At 40.3% G+C, this 23999-nt stretch overlaps 1 protein-coding gene across 2 annotated transcripts in view; it reads left to right on the top strand.

The window, feature by feature from the left end:
- LOC146608185 (inactive dipeptidyl peptidase 10-like) overlaps positions 1-21732 on the top strand; it is a 144888-nt gene extending 123156 nt beyond the window's left edge. For both annotated transcript variants that reach the window (XM_085348975.1, XM_085348976.1), the window contains 16 exons: positions 1545-1583; positions 2378-2485; positions 5391-5482; positions 6004-6051; positions 6142-6260; positions 8835-8882; positions 11761-11850; positions 12026-12095; positions 12601-12729; positions 12814-12870; positions 14171-14225; positions 15308-15407; positions 16029-16087; positions 19585-19654; positions 19894-19967; positions 21604-21732. In XM_085348975.1, the coding sequence (XP_085205101.1) occupies positions 1545-1583; positions 2378-2485; positions 5391-5482; positions 6004-6051; positions 6142-6260; positions 8835-8882; positions 11761-11850; positions 12026-12095; positions 12601-12729; positions 12814-12870; positions 14171-14225; positions 15308-15407; positions 16029-16087; positions 19585-19654; positions 19894-19967; positions 21604-21732 (1287 nt within the window). The remainder of the gene's footprint in view (positions 1-1544; positions 1584-2377; positions 2486-5390; positions 5483-6003; positions 6052-6141; positions 6261-8834; positions 8883-11760; positions 11851-12025; positions 12096-12600; positions 12730-12813; positions 12871-14170; positions 14226-15307; positions 15408-16028; positions 16088-19584; positions 19655-19893; positions 19968-21603) is intronic.
- The last annotated feature ends 2267 nt before the right edge of the window (positions 21733-23999 follow it).

Raw genomic sequence — 23999 nt, 5'->3', positions numbered from 1 at the left:
TGGCAGCTTGGCAGATGGTTTGGAAGAATGACCAATCTCTGTGACATAAAGTCCAGTTTATCAGACACGGAGAAGTCCAGTTTGGCATAGAAACAGTTTTTGGTCTTCCCTGCCTTCTAAGGCTGATGGCAGTGGTGGACTGCACTGATGGGCATAGCCTAAAACTCTTTTCAGACCTACTGGTAAGTTCCTTTAGCTTCTCAAAACCGTTCTTACAGTCTGTGGTAGGGGTGGGAAAAATCAATCAATCAAAACACTTGATTGATTGACTGCAAGCTAATAGCTTAGTCGCACAAGTAAAAATAGGACAGCAACCTCCTCACATCTCCAAGAAGACCAGTAGCTGTCTGACGATTGTATTGAATTGGTGATTGAACTGTTGGTAACATCATTGGTGGCTGCCAGCAGTTTGCATTCTGGTAATGTTCCTACAGAACAGGAAGGCTGCTGAGCACAAATGTGATAGTTAGATATTCATTTCTTTCCATGTAGACAGCAACAGATATGTGATGTGCAATGATTTATCAGAGTTAATTGCTGATAATTATGCTGTTAATTATGCTGTTATGCTGTTATTATCATAAACAGATTGCATATAACTGCCAACTTGACCCCATTTAATACCACAGTGATCGTAGACTGACTCTCTCATGGCAACATTTATGGCAGGTTTCAGTTACCACGTTGGTGTGCTTCACAGCCTCAGTACCTGAAGTGAGATAACTTTATCTTACAGAATAAAACAGATACTGACTAAATCTAATTTGCAGTTTAATAAAAGATGATAAATCGCTGTACGTGTTATTACTATACTCACAATAATAGTTAATGAGTGAAGTACTGTAATAATATAATATTATTAATAATATAATAATATGATCATGTTATTTCTACCTGAAGTATATTAAGTGATTTTGATGCCTAGTGGGGGGAGGGGGGGTATGAAACGTGGCTTATTTAACATAACTTGAGAGTAAATGTAGTACTTATAAGAGTATGACCCACTTTTACTAACTTGTGTTTGTACTTATGTGTTTTAGTTTGGCGTCCTTTGTTTTGATAAAAAACGCTCCCCTCATCTACTAGCCCCTTTTTGCAGCCATAACAGTGTGTAGCTGTGACAGGTACATGACATGCTAATGCTAGCTTTACCAGATGACATTTTAAAAACTTCATTTTTATTTTTCAGTTGTTTCACACTTTTTTGACCGTTGTCGTCACCTTTAACTTTCCGTGTTTCTGCTTTCTGTATAGTAGCATCCAGTGTGGCCCGCACTGGTGCTTCGCGTGTTCTTCTTCTTTTATTATTATTAAGTGACATTGAAGCACATTACTCCCACCCTCTGGTGAGATTGGTGCATTACATCCTAACAAGTGTCAATAAAAAAACAAGTGAAGAAATAGTTGCATAAATTATTATACTTTTAAGTAATTATAGGAATATTCAGAAATCATAACCATACCTAACCTTACAGAGACGTTTAATGGACACATGATTCAAGCTGTGTCAAACCTTGGATTTTATTTCCTGCTCTTTCATGCAGAGACATGAGGAGTCTTCAGAGACGTGGCTTTCCAGACAGGTAAGTCTGAATGCACACATTTATCACAGTGTCCCATATGTGGAATCAAACCGTGAATACCACACAAGTGATAAGTCTTAGCTTTAACTTGCAAACATTCATGCCAGCATTAGAAAGGACCAGATTTCAAGGTTACAAAACTAACCGGACAGGCTTCTGCACTCAGACCTTGTCCAGAGCTGTCTTTATTACACAATTAGACATGTTTGTAGGACTGGAAATCATCAGTGTGGTTCAGGGGAGGGGGCATCTCTGGACAAGAGGCAGGTCACGTGACGCCCATTCACACCTGACAATCACAAGGACATTGTAGCAGAGACATCGGAGGTTAAAGACCATTTAAAGTATGAGCTGACCGTGTTTGACATCTGTGTTCTCACATGCTCCTCATTTATATGATGTCTAGAAAAGTCCAGGGTTCCTGTGGATGTGTGAAAATGGCGTAATTTTTTTTTTGGGGTGTTACTAGCATTCTTTTTAATGCTTGAATAAGTGCATTATAGCGTAAAAGCCTGCAAGAATAATGAATAAAGATAGATTTTCAAGGTTTGTGTATACAGGAGCATCCCCTGTGCTTGGATAAGGGGTTTAACTCATGGGGCGGGTTAGTTTTCACAGTAGGCGAGACGTGAAGGTTAAATCTCCTGCACAGCCGCCTCCTTTAATGTCGTATCCATCGATAAAAATATGCGTAGCTTATTTTTGGACTGTGTTGTATTGCTGAGTCAGCATGCAGCAGGATGCGTCCATGCGTGAAGAATGTGACCTCTGAAGTCTTGAGTTTCTCTCTGCAGGGACAGGATCCACTGTTCTCCAAGGACAGGAGCCGGTTTTTCCTCACGATGCCTGTGAAGCAGGGAGGTCACGGAGACTTCCACCACATCACGATGTTCACCAAGAAGGTGATTTACAGACGACACTCTGCTCTTTTCTCCACGTCCTCGCCACAAGTGGTGTCGCCAGGACCGGATAAGAGTAGGACGACTGTTTCATCCGTTACTTGGCTTTGATTTTAATCCCAACCACAGTTTTTATTTAATCAGAATACTTTATTAATCCCTAAGGAAATTATGTAATTAATCACAAGTAATTTAAATTTAATCCCGTCTGGAACCCTTTAAACCTTTTATGTTGCAGAGGTTTTCTGAACTATATTTAATTAAATATTTTATTGAAATGTTATATTTAAGATTAAACGGTTTTGGTTATCCTGAGAGGAAACTATTTTTTCATGATGAAATAAAATGTTCAAAAGAGCTTTAAAAATATATTCCCTTTCATGTACACATTAAGCTGGAATTTACTAGTAATTAAAGTGGACCATTTATGCCTTCTCCTTATTTTCTGGATATATACTCACTGGCCACTTCATTAGGTACACCTTGCAGCTGTCAGGTTGTATGCTCTTCTTGCCTTCAGAGTTGCTTTAATTCTTCAAGTCACAGATTCAACAAGGTGCTTGGTGCATGTTGACAGCATCAGACGGTTGTTGCAGATTTGTCAGCTGCACACCCGAAAGGTGCTCTGCTGGATTGAAATCTTGTAAATATGGAGGCCCTTTGAGTACAGCCACACACCATTACACTACCTGAAGCCAGAATCACTGATATAGGGCAGGATGGCTCCATGCTTTCATGTAGTTTAGATCAAATTCTGACCCTACCATCTGAATGTTACAGCAGAAATACAGACTCATCAGACCAGGCAATGTTTTTTGAATATTTTGTTGTCTAATTTTGATGAGCCCGTGTGAATTGTAGTCTCAGTTTCCTGGTCTTAGCTGACAGGAGTGGTCTTCTGCTGCTGTAGAGATACTCTTCTGCATACCTTGGTGGTAATGAGTGGTTATTTGAGTTACCGTTGCCTTTCTATTAGCTGAAAGCAGTCTGGCCCTTCTCATCTGACCTCTGACATCAACAAAGCATTTTCACCCAGCGAACTGAACATTTTCTCTTTTTCTCTGTTCTTTTTGAAATACTTAGATCAACAACTGTGTCATGCTCAAAGTCACCGTTCTTCCATTCTGATGTTCAGGTTGAACCTCATTAAGTCGTCTTAAGCATGTCTGCATGCCTAAATGCACTGGGTTCCTGCAGTGTGATTAGATTAGTCTATGTTAATAATGTCATCCTCTAATCGCTCAGTTTAAGACCATCTTTTCAACCCAGCTGCTGTTTAGACACTTTATTTATTTATTAATGGCTACAAATCAGAAGAAAGCTGGGTTTAAAGTGAGGTCATCACCAAGGTCCACAGAATGATTATGTAGATCTTTGAATGATGTAAAAAATACGCTGCTAGAGTCACACAATATAAACCTGGAAATGAGCATAGTAGGGCCACTTTAAAATAAAAATACAATCTGGATTTTTATGAATTAATGTTAAGAACAGAAGCTCTTATAACTGTGTAATTCCACATGATGTATAAGATGCAATGAAACAAACTGCATTCGCAGGTCACTGAACTTCAATTATCAGCTCAGTTTTATATGAAACTTTAGGACATTAAAAAAAAAAATTGGTCATTAAATACACAGAAGCTTAAAAATTGATCTAATTTACTTCAGGTTCTTCAATTGTTTTGAGTTCTTTTTCCTTGTTCGCATCGCTGAAGGTTGTAGTATACAGACAGCTGTCACTGTGCTGCTTTGCTAATAAAGAAAAAGTCAGGGTCCAACTGGTGGGTTGGACCTAAAAAGGAAACAATTCTCACAATAAAACGCATATTTGCATATTTGCAACTGTCAAGAAAGAGGAGGCACAGAATCGGGGCTGGCACCAAATGTTTAATTGGAGAGAGACAGAATATCAACCAAAAATCCAGAAACACCATTATATAAAAGTTATAAATTGATCTGTATGTTATTGATTTAAATAATTATTTGAAGTCAGTTGGTAATGCCGTTGGTGACACACTACGCTGTAACTGACTGAAATCTGAAGACTCAAAGAACACCATCCCCCACGTGGAAACATGGTAACTGTACAATACGACTTCATGAGATCCTGCTTCCCTCAGCCAGGACGCTGAAAATGAGTCATGGATGGCTCTTCAAGCAAGACATTGACCCAAAACATATCACCAAAGCACCAAAGGACGGGCTAAAGAAGAAGCACACTGTGATAAAAGAGTAGTCTAACCAGACTTCAGACTATATAGAGCTGAAGCTGCTGAGCTTTAGCCAAAAAACCTAAAGGATTTAGAGAGTTTCTGTAATGTGGAGTGGACCAAAACACTTCCTGGGATGTGTGCAAACCTGGTGACCAACAGGAAACAGCTTACCACATGACTCTTGTTTTGATTGGGGATCAAATACTTATTTATTCAGTGACATGCAAATCAGTTTTTAACTTTTATGTAATGTGGAGCCTGAATACACAACCCCCAGACTTAATTTTTTTATTTAACCTTCTTTTCATAAGGAAAAAATAATCTTGAGATTAAAAGTCTCTTTTGTCATGAGTGTCCTTGCAAACAAGGACAGCAGTACAATCATAGGCTGCACAAAACAATATGAAGCACACACATCCAAATCCATACACCAGTTAAATATGGGCAAAGGATGAACATTAACAAAGAAATTTCTAAACTTCACTGTCAATAAAAATGATTATCTTTGTCAAAATAGTAGTCGAATGCCAGAAACAAAGATAATAATATTCAGACAGCATGAAGTAACTTCATCAAAGTCATTTAAAACTGCATTTCCTAACTAACCAGTCTGGGATGAGAGACTCCAAGTCTTATCAGTTCTTCACTTTGTTTTCACTTCAGCATGTTTCCATCAAACTGTTTGTCTTTCAGCTGCGAAGCGACCAGGACGAAGTTCGCAACTTGACGTCGGGAAACTGGGAGGTGACAAAAATTGTGGCGTACGACGAAAACAACCAGACTGTGTAAGACTCAAACAAAATCATAACCCGTGTTGTCTCAGCAAACACTGATTGATATTTGAGAGGAAGATGTTAAGACGCTTCTCATACAGCCACAAAAATGAATGTTTTAACACAGACTGTGTGGCTTTTCGTTGCCAGGCTGTAATTATAACGCTGGACTCAGAAAGCAGTGGCTCAGATGTAAAGTAGACGATGAGAGAAAGGAAAAACACTCCTGCTAAAAGCCTAATTTTTCTCTAGATGAAAAGCCTTTTTTTCATTTTCCAACCAAGAAACAGAATAAAAACTCTTCTTTCTGTCTTATTTATTTTTTCCCATTATCACTGCTAATAATAATAATTCAGCTTCATTGAGGAGGAGGAGATAAACGTGTGAAAACAACAAGTGCTTTGTGAGCTGCCAGTTTCATGACAGCACAGATCTTTACTTACGGTTGGGCGGACACAGAGACGAGTGCAGGCGGATGGATAATGGATGTGTGACCTTGTCCTACTTTAGCTGCTCTGCTTTCCTTCACACAGATACTTCCTGAGCACAAAGGACGCTGCAGAACACAGACACCTATACAGGTGAAACACACACTTAAAGCCTTATTCCCCCAGCCTTTGTGTGTGTGCGTGTGAGGCTCGGTAAACATTTTGTCCCCTTTCCTCTGACAGTGTGTCGACTCTCAGCTCGTTTCCACGGCGATGCCTCACCTGTGGACTGCGAGAGGGATGCACCTTCTTCGATGCCAACGTCAGCCCAGACGCACAGCACGCCATCGTGCACTGTCGAGGTCAGAGAGGGTCGATGCACATCCCGCTCGGGGAAGCATCACACACACAAATTATGAGGTCTCGTGTGAGCAAGATTTGGCATTTTAATGACAGAGTGTTAATGAGCACTCTTTCTGAGCTTATGAGTTCTGACCGGCAGAGGCTGTAACACACGGTGAGACTTTACGCCATGAAAGACAACGTTTGAATAGAGAAATATTAAGAGTTATGTGTGAAGAGGGAAGTCCTCTTTCAGTTTTAAAACTCTATATATGGGGGCTTAATGAGAAACCATCTGGTCCTCAGATGAGAAACAACATGATTTATTGCACAGTGTAATTATTTATTTAACAGAAACTGAGCCAAAATGCAGAAACAGTGTGTAAAACAAGCATGGATCACCTCACTGCTTTCACAGGAATGAAAGTGTTTCTGCTTTCTATCAGGCCTCAGTTAGCATGTTAAATGTTAAAATTCATGACAGTCAAAGTAGAAAAGGATGGGACAGGTATGGCTTCTTTGGAAGGTTTAGCAGGAGAAAGCCTCCTCTCTCTAAAAACAGCAGGTTTGTAAAACTGCATCTGAACAAACCACAAGACTTCGGCAACAATGTGTTTTCGAGAGACGAGACCAAAGTAGAAATGTTTGGTCAGGATGCACAAAACCAAAGACCTCATACCAGCTGTCAGCACGGTGGTGGAGGGCTCATGATCTGGGTACCTTGCGGTCATTGAGTCGACCGTGGACTCAGGACAATGATCCCAACCATAGCAGCAGATCTACAGCTGCTGCAATGATTCAGTCAAACGTCTCACCTCAGCCTGACTGTAATGCTCTGGTGGGATCTTAAGAGAGCTGTCCATGAACCTCAATGAACTGGGATAATTGGAGATAAATTATCTGAATTTAAGGAGCGAGACCACGCTCCTTCTGGGTATTATCTATTTATGGACCCCATCCCCATTAGTTTTTTTGTTTCCTGTTCTCATGCTGTCCTCCCAGGAGCCCAGCATGAGTAGAGGATATCTTTTTTTCCTCTTGTACTTTCCCATTGTAGTGTATATTTCAGTGTTTTTTTCTGTAACGCTACCGATCTCCGACCTGTATCCCCATGTGATGTCTGTGTTGTGTGTGTAAGGTCGGGGGAGTCCTATTTCACTGCAGGGCAACCTGCACGTGGCGAATAAAGCCTTGATTGATTGATTGATTGATTGATTGATTGATTGATTGATTGGACCAAGTGTCCTTCACAGTGATGCTGCTGAAGGTGCTTCTACAGGCTGCTGAATCCTGAGGTCTGCTTAGGTTCAGCATTTTGGTTCTTGTTAAATAATGACACAGTGTAAGATGTCGTGCTGTTGTTCATCTGAGGTTTTATTTAAGTAACTTTAGAACCTGGCGAGGAACACATGACTGTATTATGTCCCCATATGTAAAATCTTATAATTGAATTAGATTTTCCAGTGTAAATCAAAAACACTTGTTTTTATTTTACATTTTTAACCCTTTAAAACCGGTCAGAGCGGGCACGCTCCGTTTTGCGTAACTATTTTTAAATCCTGGTAGCTCTGCAACCACGTAATATAATAATAATAATATATAATAATATAATAATTTTTTTTGCATATGAAACCGGAGCAGTTGTACTTACATCTTATGCCATCAGCTTGTCCTAGGTCACGGCTTCCTTCCACATATAGCTTTGCAAAAACTGCATAAAAAGCAGTTGCAGCAACAAAAACACAATATTCCAGAAACACGCTTTGCCGATCCGATCAGCTGTTTGTAACACTTCCTACGTCCATCAGCGTGAACTATCGCATGTCCGCCATGACCTGCCCGAAACCGGAAGTGACGTCATTTTCGCGGAAATGTAGTTTTTTACCATCAAGGCCTCAGGGCCTATACTTGTGTTTTTAAAAGTTATGTTTGACTTTATGACTTTCTGTGTCGTTTCTGGGATGCTTAGGACTCATATTGGACTGCTGGAAATAGTTTATTTTGATGCAGATGCTGCTTTTTTGCAAATTTGCACTATAATATTTATTTTCGTTTTTCCTGCAGTGTATAGAAATTGGTGTATTTCAAAAATAAAACTATGAAGACACTCAAAATAAATTTCCTGTGGTGGGAAACTATTTTGTGCAACTTTTTTGTATTTACAGTTTTGAGGGATAAGCCTTTCCGGTTGGCTTTTTGGCTTCTTTGGCTCCATGCTAGCCATGCTAGTTTATTTCTCCAGACAAATAACGCACTCAATCTAAAGCCAGACAACACCATCTATCGACAACATTGTTCACTTTTACTTTCTAATATGGCAAATGCAAAGGAAAGCTGCATTTAGAGCTTGGCTGAGAGAATTAAACCTGATTGAAATCTCCAGTTTCACTCTTTTTGCTTTAATCGCATAACAACTGCAGAAATAAAAATAAAAATACTCCTGATGTTCAGAATAAGTTGTTCTTTTTTGCTTTTGCATGACTGATAATTGGTCAAAACACAACCTAAAGCAGGCTGCATCAGCACGGAGCTTTTTATTCACAAGCACACAGTCATCTCTCTCCCTCTCTCTCTCTCTCTGTCTCCCATCGCAGGTCCCGGAGTTCCAGCTGTGCTGCTCGTCAGTCTCGCCGACGTGGACTGTGAGTGGAGTCTTTACTCCGCCTGATGGTGTTTGTGCGATGTTTGTGTGGGCGGGCAGATGTGCTTTTTTCTCACTTCTGCTCTGAAATGGAAAATAGTTTTCTGCAATTAGGCGACATCATCTCATTTGTGTGGAAACATGAGCAGCTGCTGGATTTGGTGCCAGACTGCGCTGATAATTTCTGCATTTTGGAGGCGTTTAACGTCTTTGTATCACAGTTTAAACGGGCGGGTGTCATCGCTTAGTGTTTTAGAAGAGCTAATCATCAGCGGGGCTGCAAGGGGAATTCATTAAAAGATTGTGAAAGAGTGGATTTGGATACCATCTGTGTAAGTTAGTGGTGCACTGATAGAATGCCAGAGAGAGGACACCTACACTACATTTCCAAAAGTATTCACTCAGCCATGGTGTTCCAGTCACCTTCATGGCCACAGGTGGATGAAATCAAGCAGCTAGCTGTGCAGACTGCTTCTACAAACATAGTGAAAGGAGAGGTCACCAACTTCATGCACAGTCGCGGCAGTGACACCTTTGCTTGGCCGTGTGCTTGTGCTTCTTCAAATGCACATGAGCTGCAGAATTTTCCGTTACACAAAAGCAGGAATTAAAAGCTGAATTAAAGTACAGTAACAGTTTCCATGTGTCTGTTTTTAGGAGAAATCACCTCAAAATGCTACAGGGCAGCCTCGTCGTGTCGAGCCACATTGTGTTGTGTTAAAGTCAGGCTGAAGTAACAAACGTAGTTATGTTTTCTGGGGTTCCTTTTGTGAGAAATTCTTCCAAATGCTGAAGTTTTCAGGGATAACAAACCAGATGCTTGTCGTGAGAGGATCAACTTTCTCCAAAAAAAACATGCATGTTTAAAAAACATCACCAAGCTCGCTGTTGCTTCTCAGTGAGTGTATTACTGCCACTTGCTGTGGCACTTGGAGACTATGGGGGCAGACAAGAACCCACTGAAGGTCCAGGGCTGAAAAATAAATCCACAGCTGAAGTACCAAAAACTGTAGTTCTTCTAATGCCTGTTTGAGGTGGACTCTGTCAGAGGGCTCGAGGATGGAGAAGAAAGGAGCAAATTCACCTTTGATATACAATCAACCAAGTTTCCTTATGCAAGTTTTCCTTAGAAATAAGATTGGGGGGGAGGCGGTATGAGAAATCAGATATAGTTTATCAGAGAACACCACCATGACTGGTCTGCAATATGGATTATTTATGTTGCTTATCAGCAAATGCTTTCAGCCTGTTCATACAGTGGATTTATAGCCAGTTTACCCAGCAGCCTTTGCTGAAGCCTGGTGCGTTTTGCAGCCACATAGAAAATAGATGAATTACGACTGAAGGTCTCCCAGTGCATTTGCTGCATAAATGAAGCAGAGAGAAATTAAAACAGCCAAGAGTGACAGCTGTCAAGTTAAGTCTGTGATTTTTATAGTCCAGTATTACAAACGGCAAATCTTTCTCGCGGGGGTTTCACAATCTGCACCAGCTGCACTCAGACTGATTTGAAAAAGGTGAAAACACGCTCAAAAAACATTTTGTATTAGGTAATTTGGGAAGAGTGACTAATGAAGCATCCCTCTGATAAGACCCTGCTTTGCAGTAATAGCATCTTGGGAATCCTCCTCAAATAATGAGTGTAAAGGGTTTCCTATAAAAGGACATTTTCCTTAAATAACAGGTAGAAGGTGAGTGGTCATATTCTAAGCAGGGTCATGTTATATTGAGGCCTATGTGGTGTTTTAGGAGAGAACTGCAGGTGTGAGTGTTTTTCTCCTCAAAGGTGATTTTGATGTGTTGCCAAGCCAGAAAATATTTACTGGTTGGTCTGGTTCATGGTCATCAGTAAACCAGTCTTACACTGCAGGTTTTTCCCAGTAATCCATACAGTAATGAACTTTCTGAACTCTTCTAGCTGATCAATCATACATCAGAGGCAAAGCTCAAATGAGAAACTGTGAGCATGTTAATAAAACTGCAAGTTAGAGCTTTTGCTATTAATCAATGAGGACCTGATGGAAAAACACCAACACAATTAGCTGCTCATTACAAACTCGCATATGAGTGTCGTGTACCTTTTAATAGACACCTCCTGTATGAGGCATCTATTTATGACACTGTTTAGTCTTTCTAGCCACGATATCGGCTGTGTTGTAGTTGGATAAACATTAGCATGTTTTACATTTTACTCAAGCAGGCTCATAATCCATGCTACATGCAGCGGCCTCGGTCTGCAGACCCTCAACTGAGATAAGTAAAAACACCATGGCGATCTTCTGATCTCTAAACACAGCTGTTTGAAGGTAGGGGTCATCCTCTATCAGGGTCAATATTTGGTGAGAACAGAGAGTCACGTGCTGGGTTTTTCCACCCACAGGAGGTAACAGTGAAAACTACCATACTATACTAACTTTATTTGTAAAGCACTTTACAAACAACCACAATGAACCAAAGGAGAAGATGCAGGTTTTAACGAGATTTAAAAACGAACAGAGAAGAGAAATTGTTCCACATTTTAGGAGCTGGTATCAGATGTTTGAGTTTGTGCTTTCTGACCAAACATCTCGATTTTGGTCTCTTCTTTCCAAAGGACATTGTTCCAGAAGTCATGAACTTGAACGTTTATCATGCTAACTGAGACCTGTAGAGTCTGAGATATAGCTCGTGAATAGCAACGTCAAGTCATGACTTCTTTTTATTGTGTAAAAATAACAGTGGCGTAATAACCAGCAGTCGATGAAGTCTTGATAGAAAAACACTCAGAGAATTAACTGCTCCGCTCTGAGCATCCTGGACCTCTTAGCACCTTTTAATGATTTTTCTCGTCTTAATAACAGCTTTGTTGCACTCTGATAAACACGATTTCTTCTTCACAGCGTATTTCGTCTTGGAGAACAACCTCCCCCTGCACTCGGCGCTGGAGACTAAAACGATGATTCGGACGGAGCTCACTAACACAACCTTTGGTACAAATTATCTGCACTTAACAGCTGTGCTAGTGTGTGAGCTTCATGAGATAATTGAGCCACTCCGAGCGTGTTTGAGTCTGTGCACCTGTCGTCATGTTTGTGTGTCTGTGCGTGCATCTTTTTTTTATCCTTGCCTCGTCTCCAGCTAATATTTCTGCATGTCTTCTCACAGGGCTGCCTCTGAAGCTCATCTATCCTCCTGACTTCTCTGACTCCTACATCTACGGCCTTCTTCTTATTGTGTAAGCCTTTTCCACTTTATTACATTTGCCTTTTTTATTTTATTTTATCGCAGCACTGTGAGCTTCAAAGGTCAGACTCTGTGAGGACAGCTAAAAATGGAACTGCAGTGTAGCTGCAGGCTGTCGGACACATTTGTGGAGATGAAAATGGATGTTTGAGAAAAATGTAAATGTCATAGCTAAAATCAACCTGCAGTTTTATATACATGCGGACTGGTTTCAGAAAGACGTGGTTATACAGAAGTCTAAACGACCTTCAGTTCCCTTCATTTATGTCCTTAGTTAACATTTTTCTCAGGGTTTATGCCCTGGGTGGCTAGTTTTAAGTCTTTCTCAGTACAGCATGATGCTCATTTTGTAAATTATGGTGACCATTAGAGCAAAAATGGGTCAGGGCCAAGGGTCAAAATGCTTCAGTGAAGCGCCACTCTCACACAGTAAACTACAAATATGTCCGGATCTAAGAGTCAGTACATTAATGTGAGTAAAACAACCTTCCCGACAGCGACAGCTCTCCAGGCACCCAGACGGTGACGGAGGAGTTCAGGCTGGAGTGGGACTCGGTGCTGGCAGGATTGGCGCAGGTCATCGTGGCGCGGATTGATGGCAGGGGGTCAGGGTTCAGAGGTCAAAGGTAACAGTTTTTGTTTTTTTAGTAACAGAAGTTGTTTCAGTCCTTTCTGACCTCACAGTTTCTTTGTCTTTTGTCCTCTGGCAGTTTTTCACAGCAGAGGCTCGGCATAGCGGACGTGGAGGACTACATAGCAGCTCTGAAGTACGTAGCGTCCACCCTGGAGTACCATTTCTCTGTTAGACAGAGATTTTGTCAGAGCTTCGCAGATGACTCTGTGGTGTTCTTGGGCGGGAAAACATAAACAAGATGCATACGTTAAAAAAGTTAAAAAGCAAAGCAAAACCCTTAAATGATCTATAACAAGAAGCTTCTGAGTCCTGCTTTGTATTTTGTATATATTCATTTCGTTTTCTTTGTTATTTTTAAAATTATTTTAAGAAGTTTGAAGTATGTAGTGCCATAAAACCCAAGGTCAGAGTGAAGTCAGAGGTCAGATGTGACACGATATTTGTAGGATATTCATAATTCTTTCCTAAATGTTGCTGATACAAACAAAGAAAGTTTGACCTTAATAAACTTGTCAGAGTTCCAAAGTAACGTAATATATTTAAAATCCTCCTGTTTGTCATTCCCTACATGTCTATATGCTGTCAATACACGATATGGCAGTAAGAAACATTAATGATCACTTTGACTTTCAGCTCAATCTGTTGACCTTGAAGAAGAGGTCAGAGGTCAAATGTGATTTGAGGTTTAAACCTTTATATGTTACTTTCTGTACTGACGACACACCAAACTTGTGAGAATCATAGTTTCTGGGTTTTAAGGCTTTTTGTCATTTTTCGACCAGTAAGTTGACCTTGAAGACCTCGATGGATGTAAGGCTAATTTTAATGACTTGTTAATATGAGTGCACCTTACTCGCCTACAGAGTTTTATCAAAATTCATTTAAACCTTAAGAGCGTTCATGTTTACAGACAGAATGAAGCACACATGTAAATGCTACTGAAAACATAACTCCTTGGCCCGAAGCAACTAATTGAGTTTGTGAACAGAAGAAAATCAATCGAATCTCTGTTTCCAGTTTTCTGGATATAAAGGTGCTTGTTTTATGAGCTCTAAACATCTTTGAAATGGACATTTTAGAGCTTGTCACTGTTTCTTAAAAAAAATAAAACATTTAAATGGTCATTTTTACAACTGTTACACCTTTTATTGGAATTGATGAGATGATTAGAATGAGGTCTGGTGTAAGTGATCTTTGTTCAAAACTTTGGGAGATGTAAAGAAAAAAATTATTTCTTTATGAATAGTAATATTTCTGGAAAACATAAATTTGCATTCAAAAACTTCTCTCACGGCTTTGACCTTTGACCTTCCTTATGTAGCTTCAGCAGAGTGTGTGATGTGTGAAATGAAATATAAAGTTATAATTACCTCTCTTGCTTTCTGATACCCACTTCCTCTCCACTCGTTAAAAATAGCCGCTGTGTTTTTCAGTTTCCTGGCGGAGCGGCCGTTCATCGATCGCACTCGTGTTGGAGTCTTCGGCGAGGTTAGTCTCTCACGCCCTGACCTAACCCTGAATACACGTGTGATCGGTACAGTAACTGTAGTGGCTGCCCAGTCAAAACTCTGATTTCTGTTTCCTCCTCATCCAGTGAATTAATCCCACAAAAAAGAGGAAATGAGATTTTACAAAGAAAACATGGTTAAAATGGACTCTGCCATCATTAATTATAACAACTCAGTGAAGCTTCAGTCTGCCTATTTAAGAAGTAGAAACCACTGTGAATCCATTTCAGCCGCTTTGGTACAAAAGAAAAAGAGGTGCACTGGAGTATGGAGGGCTGTGAGTGCCAAATGAATTTATTTGATGTACTGAGGTAATTAAATTCCTCATTAAATTATAATTGAATCTAATAATAATTAATTAAAATAATAAATGCTGTATTAACTGTTTTAAATGAAATTACTTAATATTAATTATTTGTATATTTAAATAATTTTTCATTTACAAATGTAATTATTTATTAATGACACCTTAAATGAATGATTTAATGATGTACTCAGTTAATTCATTTTGGCACTTGTGGCCCTTCATTAGGAGGCAACATTTGTCATCATGCATTTGTCATCCAGGGACTACTTAAAGGTTCTGGCCATAGGAGACTTGTTTATGACCTGTACCAGGAGGAACAGGAGTTTCTCTTGGTCTGAGTAGTCTGGGTACCGCTAGCTAGCACATGAAGGTCTGTGTGACCCTCCAAGGATACGCCTCCCCAAACCATCACTGCCAAACGGGCCACACTGGATGATGTTGAGCAGTGTATTTACTCTTTGAGCTACTTGTAATATAATGCTCCTGTTTTTAAACCCAGAACAGCCCACTAATACCACAAAAACCCAATTAAATTACACATTATTCCCTAAAATTTAGTTTTGCCTTTCTTTATTAGTTTGTTAAAGATATTTCAACAGTTCTTGGTGCCAGCTGCTCTTGCTGGAGACCATATATAAATGTAATGAAGTACAGATCCATGCAGAGACTGCCATTTTTTGATGCTGTGTAAACACGATAGAAACGTCCTGTGTTTTCTCGGTGCAAGTGACGCTCCTCTAATGTCTCCCTTGCAGGGCTACGGTGGCTACCTTGCGCTGATGATGCTGAAGTCGACAGAGAAGCTGATCAGCTGCGCAGCTGTTCGCGCTCCCGTCACCGACTGGAGCATGTACGGTGAGCAGGAATTTGAATCCTCTTTAATACAACGCTCCAGAGACTCGGAAATATTTATTACTTCTGCTGCTGCTGCTGAACCCGGCTAGTCATTTCTCAGAACACAACATCTTTATCCTGCACAATCTTTTTCATGTGCACTGCCGGGGTAATGTCACTTTAATTATCCTTTGCATTCGCTTTCGGGAATTCAGGGTTATTACATTTAAAGATGAAAAAGTTCTCGTCAGTTCTGGGAGGGAATGCTGGGCGTTAGCACTCCTGTACAGCTCAGGACTTCCTGCTGGCTGTGAGTAGAGTTTAATAGACTGAAGTGTTGCTGCAAAGCCTCTGCTTCAAAGAAAGCGTCTCTGTCTGTCTGTCTTCACTCGTAAAAAGCAGAAATAAGACGCCTTTCCACCTCCGACTGTTCTTCCAGCATGAGTCGAAGAAGACTTCAACTTGTTTTTTGCCAATAATAAACTTCAAATGTGTCCTCTAACATAATGTGTGGCTTCTAGCTTATTCCAGTGCCACTGATCTGTCAGATCCTCCAGAAGATCCATGCAGCACTTTTTATGTAAAGTTCTCAGGTTGCTGCTGACGTCATGTAACCTCTTTGATTTCCCTTTTCCCCTTCAGCCTCAGCCTTCTCAGAGAGATACTTCGGCTCACCTTCAACTGACGAGAGCAGATACCAAGTGAGCGTCTTCTGTCTTTTACCCACCTGCTTCTTTATTAACGGATGACTTAGATTCATTTCATTTTAGTCATAGTTTAAGCATTTAAACTCTTTTATTTTTATTCAACTAATTGTTGTAGCACGAGCGTTCCTCCACACGGCATCTTATTTTCCTGTCCATCAAATGTGAAACCTGTCCATATGTCCGCTCGTCTCTTCCTCCCAAGCGTTTTCGAGAGAAACTGCGAGCACGTGAGGTGGTTGAGTCGTTTCCCGAGGGCAGCTCAAATGTGTATGTCTGATTACTTCTGATTGGATTACTTCCAAACTCGTCCCGCCTTGCTCACAACTTCATAAGTTCTGATTGGATCTCTTCTCTCCAAAGTGTCCATCAGTTTTTGTTTAGTTATCATTTGTTAGTTAAGAAAATTAACACTGCTAAGAAATTCAGCTAAATGCGACTGGATTTGGGAAGTTGGATGTCCCTCATCAGATGGCGTGTCACGTTTGACCTCTGACCTCACATCTACATTTCACATCTGCCTTTTTTAGGGGACGTCAGAAAGTATTACATGCTTAAAGATAGTAGAGTAAGCTGCATATACTGTAGTGTAGAGAGTGAAGTAAATATCTCTCATGCTACCAGTATCTGATTTTTTACTGCACTACAAGCTGCTTAAAGTACTTTTAAAAATAACAAAGAAAACAAGATGAATGTATACAAAATACAGTACTGTTCCCTTAAAAGTAAATATTGCCCAGAGAGTGAGCCGGCTTGGCGGAGGTTTGTGCTCTCCGAGTGCTTCTTGTTATTATTAAATCCTTTATTTAAACAGGCAGTCTTATTGAGATCAACATCTCTTTTTGAAAAGACAGACCTGTGTACAAAAAACATATACAGAAATTGAGACACATTATACACACAAAAAAAGAAAAGGGTGTGCTGGGGTTGTTGCAGGGAGACAAAGACGACCCTTTAAAGCGCTCCAGCGAAATCAGAGAATAGTTTTTTTTGTAGCTTGTTCCATTTATAGACAGCAATGTGTTTAAACAAGAAGCACAGCTGATGATAAAATGTCCTGCGACCTGACACCTTTATCTTTTTATCTTTACTGTGTTTAAACCGAGGCGTGGAGGTAAGCTGGCAGCCGTACAGGCTGCTTCATGCAGCTCAAATCTCTGAAACCAAGGAGAGTGCAAACTTAGAGCCACTTTAATGGGAAATGCAGCTGGCTGATGATGCAGGTGGCTGGGTGGGTTTCACCTTTACCTGTTTGATTCCCAATCATTTCTACATTTTACAGTATAGCAGAGGTTAGACAGCCAACACAAATTATACAGCTCCCATTTTTTAAAAGTAAAGAACAACCAGTAAAGAAGAAGAAAACATTTAGGAACAGAGAAATGCCATCCTAAAAAAAAAAAAAAAATCACCCAGCTGTCCTCCAAGTGAAGGTTGCAGTCAGAGAGTGTTTTTCTTCCTAAGTGGGTTGCCTGTAACTGGGCCAGAGAGCTCTATTTTTGTGACTCTCGCAGCAGGGAGGGGTGGTCTGCTTCAAAAGTCACCCAGAGAAGGAAATGTGGCACAATCTGATCAGACAATAATCAGCAGGGCATCATCACTCACCCAGTCCTCCGAGATGCAGAAACAGACGGGTGAGAAAACATGCCGTGGTTGATGGCTGGTCGCGGGTTTGAATTCCAGCTGGGAACAAAATGAATGACAGCAGTGAGACTGAGACATCCTGTAATATTAAAGCTTCGCCCTCCCAGTGCGATCGCTATCAGTCTGGCATCTTGGTTTAAAAAAATGTTTTTTGCTTAGTTTTTAAATATCTTAATCCAAAAAAAGCAAATCAAAGAGCATGAAGGACAACAGACGGGATCATCACACTTAAAGTGGCTCACGTTACATCATGTGAGTCTAGCGCCTTTATTTCAGTGGCTTTAATTCAAGCAGACTACATATATAACTCTAAGGTCGAGTTTTTCCAGGCTAAATAAATATAAGAAATGACCTCAGATGGAAACACGAGCACTCAGAGAGCTCAAGTCACCCTGAAGGACAAGGGCTACACTGAAACTTTGTTTTCATTACAACATGCTGACGTCAATGTGTTACACTGTCATTGTGCTGCTAACATCAAATGTTTTTACTCAACTGAGGTACTCGTGTCCCCCAAGTCCTGGTATATTGTTGTGAAGTTTGAAGACGATACATAAAAAGTTGTGGATAATCTAAAGTTTTTACTGATATTCACATTCGGTGTGACCCTGACCTGATTTTCACTAAAATTAAATCAGATTGAGCTATTTTTGGTAACTACCATCACACAACAATATCCTGAAAACTGTGGACGCTGGACTGCTAACAAACAGACAAACAAGGGGAGCTGATTGCATACTTCCTCGCTTCAGGGGGTGAAAAATACTGATGGCTGTCGGTTCTACCCCTCAGCCTCCTATTAGATTAAAAAGGCACCTGCAACACAAATGCAGTGTAAAGGTCCAGTTTAGTGACTGATTAGCCAAGGTGAGGACTTGCAGGCTTAACCTTCCTGTTACCGCATCTTTGGGCTACAAGCCAGACTACAAACCAGTACTCCTAGTTTCAGTCCCAAGACTGAATGAAAGAAGAAGGTTGTGTCAGGAAGGGATTCCAGTGTAAAATATGCACCTAATCAAGCAAGCAGATAATCAATAATGTGAACCATGGAATGACGTGGAAACTGTGCTACTGCTGGCTGAAGAGGGAAGGCATGTTCAGAGGCAGTTAAAGAGAAGGAAAAGCAGGAGCGCCGGAGTGAGAGGAAGACCTCAGAGGAGGTTCATATAGTGAAGGATGGGCTGGTGTGACAGAGGAGGATGCCAGGCATAGCGTGAGATAGATGATCCAAAGTGGCGACCCCTTGAAGGAGCAGCTCAAAGAAGAAGAGACAAATAACCTATCATGCAGTTGTCATGCAGGGGGAAACAGGGCAGTTTGTGGCCTATAAACATGCTTTTTATTACTGTAAAGGTAAACATTTTAAAAAGTTGAATGGAGATGATGCGCTTACTAGAGGAATGACAGGTTTGGCACGTCTACGTTCGTATAATTTTTCATCAAGAAGATGGTTACTTGCTTTAATAATCTAGTGATTTCCAGTATATTTAGCTTAAAGCTTCTGTTTACTGCTTAACTAATTCAGAGTCACGAGGGATCTGGAGCAGGGTAGACCCCAGATAGATGGACAGAGAAACATCTCACTCTCACATCCTCACCTAGAATCACCAGTTAATCTAACATGCCTGTGAGATGAAGCCAAGCTTGCACAGGGAGAGCATCAGCCAACAAGAAAAAATTAGCTTCTTATATATTTTTTCCTGTTAATGATCTTACAATCCGCCTCCTCAAGTGGAAACTTCACGATTAACTTTTCTTACACTTTTGACCCTTCAATCAAATTCTGATGCTTGTAATGTTATGACCTGGTGTTAATGCGACAAATAATTTGATTTGTGTCCAATCTTCAGGCTTCCAAAGTGCTGTCCGGCATGAAAAATCTGGGAGGAACTCTATTCCTGGTCCACGGCACTGCTGACGGTATGCACATTTCCTTCATCCTCCTCACAGAACAGCAGAAACGGAGGATGTAATTTGACTTCATTTCACAATAACATCGTAGTAATGTGGGCTACTGAAGGTAGGCGTGAGTCTCACGAGCCTCTCTGCTATGCTGAGCTTTAAAACTTGACCTCGGCGAGTGCGGCGCCTTTGATCCAGTGGTGGAATTAACCTCTCCGACACTTATTTGCATGTCCTGTTTTTTTGTGTCTCGGCAGCCAATGTTCACTTCCAGCACTCGGCCGAGCTCATCAAGCACTTAATAAAGATAGGAGCCAACTACACTATGCAGGTAAACACTCGGCTCTTACAAAGAGTCTTTGCAAACAGCAGCTGTGGCTTTTAATTAAAATGGGTCATTCTCCATTATGTATCAGTGCACTGTTATGCAGAGTCTTTATTTACTCCAGTGTGGCACAGGAGATTTGCTGTCCTGTACTTGAGTTCTAAACTTCATTGTAAAAGTGTGACTTTTAGGATTTTTTTTAATATTTAAAAACTCACTTTACCCCACTTTAAAGGTACTTATGAAGAGCCATCATTCAATAAATAGCTTTAGTTTTGCTGATTACCTTATCACAGCTTAGCATGGTCACAGCTGGTCCATTTTTCACTTAAACATGTTTTAAAAACCTCTCTGTGCCAAACTTCACTGAAAAAAATGTGTTTTGTGACAATACTTGAAAACGGTTAAGTTTTGGAAAATATGCTAAAGAACAAACCTGTAAACATGTTGCTTTTATGCTTATAGTAAAAAATATATATAATTAAAAACATAACTAATGAGCAAACTTTAGAGATGCTGCTAGGTGGGTATTGCTGCCATTTGACTGACATTTGCTTCTGTTTCCAGTGTTTGAATTAAGCTAAGGCAAGATAGCATATAAGCTAGCAAAGGTAGCATATTTCTTAAACAGTGATGCATATCATCTGTTAACAAGAGAGCAATTCAATCATATTTACCTAAGTATAGCTGCAAATACCGTAAATCATCTCTTCCACAGTCTTACAGTGTCAGTAAAAATCCACCTTTGCTTTGGTTGCTGGAAAATTGCGACCTGTCGTCTGTAGTTTTTCGCATTAGCAAATTCTTGCCAGCTATTCGCTGAGCAGTTGTCAAACCGAAGAGTAAACGCTGCACTTTCTGTAACATAGTTTGGTGATGTGGTAAAACAAACTTTTACTTGGACATTCTCTATTTCCAGTTTGCGTTACACTCTTCAGTTTGACAGTCAGTGAATAGTTGAGGAGTGTTTGCTGACAACTTGGTGTCTTTCATACAAAAAAAAAACTACAGACGACTGCAGTAATTTCCCAGCAACCAAAGCAATCACAAGGAGGTTTTGGTGCAGCAACTTCTTTGTAACCAGTTTCATCTGGTGATAGCCAGCAATCACTCTAAAAGCCCAGACTCAAATCTAAGTATCTCCCCAGAAAGTAGAGGAACCTGATTTTCTCTGATCCACAGATTTGCTCCTAGTTTTTCCACAGACAGATAAACAGATAAAAGCTTCTCACATATCTTGTTTCAAAGTGAGCTACGAGATAGGAGTGGGCAGATTGATCCAGATGTTGACAGTATTGATACTAAAGCTGGTATTGGTATCGGATACTAGCACGATTGGATTGATGCTCTCTTTGTCTCGTCTAAATTCAGCGCTTTGCTCCTGTTCATCAACAAAGCAGCAACACTTTAAGCTGTTAAATTTTGAGCACTCAGAGGATTTATTTGTTGGATATCTGCAGTCCAGTCACTATAAAGCAAGGAGACTCAAGGACAGACATTTCTATTGTGGTCAAAACCTTGAGCACATTCGAGTAAAGTGAACCTTGAGTGAAGAAAGTGAAGAATAAAACTTAAAGCTCACTACAAGAATTTTTCCAGAGGTTGTTCAGATCAGATAAATTCTCTCCTCTTTCTGGGCCAGATCTTCCCAGATGAAGGCCACTTCCTATCAAGACGCAGCCAGATTCAGCTGACTCACTCCCTAATTGGATATTTCAGAGGATGTCTCCTCGATGCGTCATCGTTACTCAACCAACGGGATGACGAGTGAGAGGGAACGGGCTCGCTACTGTTTCTGAGCGTGTGTGTGTGTGTTTTATACCTGTAGCACAATGTTTGACAGACAGGAAAAGCTTCTTATTGACATATCAGAATAGTCTGTGTCACCTCAGTAGAAATAAGTTTTCACCTGCTGTCAGAGGTTGTCAGTGACTGTCCCTAGATTTCCTTTTTTGTCCTGGTGGCACAAACAAGCCTGTGAAAGAAGCATTTAGAACTGTTCAAGCTTCAAACTGTGAGAAAACTGTGAGATCTTGTTGGAGTTGTTAATCGGAGTTCAAATATAATTGAGAAATTGCATTTTTTTAACCTTTAAGGTTTAGATTAGTTTAAAATCTGTGAATCCTTGTTGCCTAGAGTTTAACGGCTGATTCAGAAACCTGTTGTTCAAGGTGTGATTGAGACGTTCCTCCGTCAAAACAACTTAAAACGGTCCATGTATTCAAATATCACCAACCAGCACAAAAACCAACTCCTTTTTCCAGTTTATTCCTGATCATTAGTAGAGGAGGAGCTGTTTGAGGCAGTGTCCCAGTGAGGCAGATGTGTTAAAATACAGCTAATGCTACAGTCACACCAGGGAAAACAACAGCAACAAGTGGACGTCCAATCTTGTTGCCTTTTAAATTATTGCTTCGACTTCGGTGCGTCGAGGCAGTGATGAAACTGTAAGGTGTTTATCTTACGGGTTAACCCTCTCAGGCTCAAATTAAGTTTTTGTTGCTAATGCACAAAAGAATACCTGCAGTGGTACTTCTGAGTAAAAAAAACTCATAAAATATGTATGTGCGGTAACCAGGTTGTTAGCTTTTACTTGTTGCAAATCTGCAGCGCCTGCCTTGAGAGGGTTAAGGCGCCTTGAGGCAACTATTGTTGTCATTTGGCGCTATATAAATAAACCTGAATTAAATGGCAGTGTGATGGAGTCGATCTGCTTTCAGTCTGTGATTAATTGGGGTCATGTTGACAGTTTGAGTTTGTGAGAATACAGCCGTAAAGGCTGATAAATCAGATAAAATCAAAGATCTTTTGCCAACTACATGCACAGAAACTCACACCAGTTACAACATCACAGATTTGAAACAGAAATTCCTCCACAGATAGTAACATAGGGTTTTTTTTTATTTTTAAACAATACAACCAGTTGAGTCGAGCCTCTCATTGCAAAGCATCTCAGCGTTGTACCAGGAGTTACTGCAACTTGTTGGCAATCAATCTGAGAGCGATTGCAGTCGGTCAAAAGGCAGCCTGCAAGTGTTTGGAGACAATCATCACAGTTTGTGCTTTGGTGTCATGGAATCATTACACTTTTTATTAGCAGTGTTGGTGGATATGAAACTCATTTTTACGAGATGAAGGGACTCGAACCCTCAATTTCCTGATCCGAAGTCTGACACCTTATCCATTAGGAAAGTGGTCACACACTGAAGCACAGACTTACTTCTGGTATGGTTTGTAAAGACGGGACTCTTGGCTCACACCTTGCATCAACTGTTGTGTCTTTCTCAAAATATTAAAGCATAATGATACCAACGATACCAACCTGACCCAGAGGTCAAGAATCTTCCAGAGCTGAGAGGATAAAAAAGTAGAAAAACATCAGTTTTATAGATAAAGCCATGTTTAAAAAACCGACTTCAAGGGCGTTTTCAGGTCATGTTGTTACCTTCTTTTTCTACGTCTCATTTCCCCGGGTGTTTGTGATGCTATCCTGTGGATTATTTATGTGGGGGCAGCTTACAAAGTTTGACTCATCAAGCTTATAGACAGCAATAGTGCTAAACAGATGTACGACAGTTACAAGATCTTTTTTTAAGCACGCTATGTTTCCTTGTCCTTACTGAAACAGAGTTATTTATTTATTTATTACATCTAAGAGTAGATATTTACCATTTCACACCAGTTTTTTTGGTGTTGTGCAGGTGTGGAGGAGCTTAATAGCTACTCATAGTTTGGCCTGGACTACATTTCAGGACAGCCTACTTTGGTTTAATTTTTCTCATGGGTATTTGAGCAGCTCTGTTGCAGGTTAAATTGTGACATTTGGCTTATAATGTATATTTTATGCTGTAATTTCTTTTTTTTTAGATAGCTGCAGGCTGTTCTGTTTTTGTATATTTAAGTATGTGGTCCAAAACTTGGTATAGAATCACCTTTGGCTGATTAAGTGCCAGAAGTTTTCACTGTATTTGGTTCTGTTGTTCTCCAACTTCAGTTTATGCATTTCCAGCTGCTTCAAGTCTTCTCTTTCGTAAATAC

The sequence above is a fragment of the Diplotaxodon limnothrissa genome, linkage group LG23 (genome assembly GCF_057381915.1).
Source record: "Diplotaxodon limnothrissa isolate DT_005_m linkage group LG23, D_limnothrissa_male_GT1.1, whole genome shotgun sequence".
Classification (NCBI taxonomy): Eukaryota; Metazoa; Chordata; class Actinopteri; order Cichliformes; family Cichlidae; genus Diplotaxodon; species Diplotaxodon limnothrissa.
Note: the sequence above shows the minus strand (reverse complement) of the source record. Positions and strands in the feature narration are given on the sequence as shown.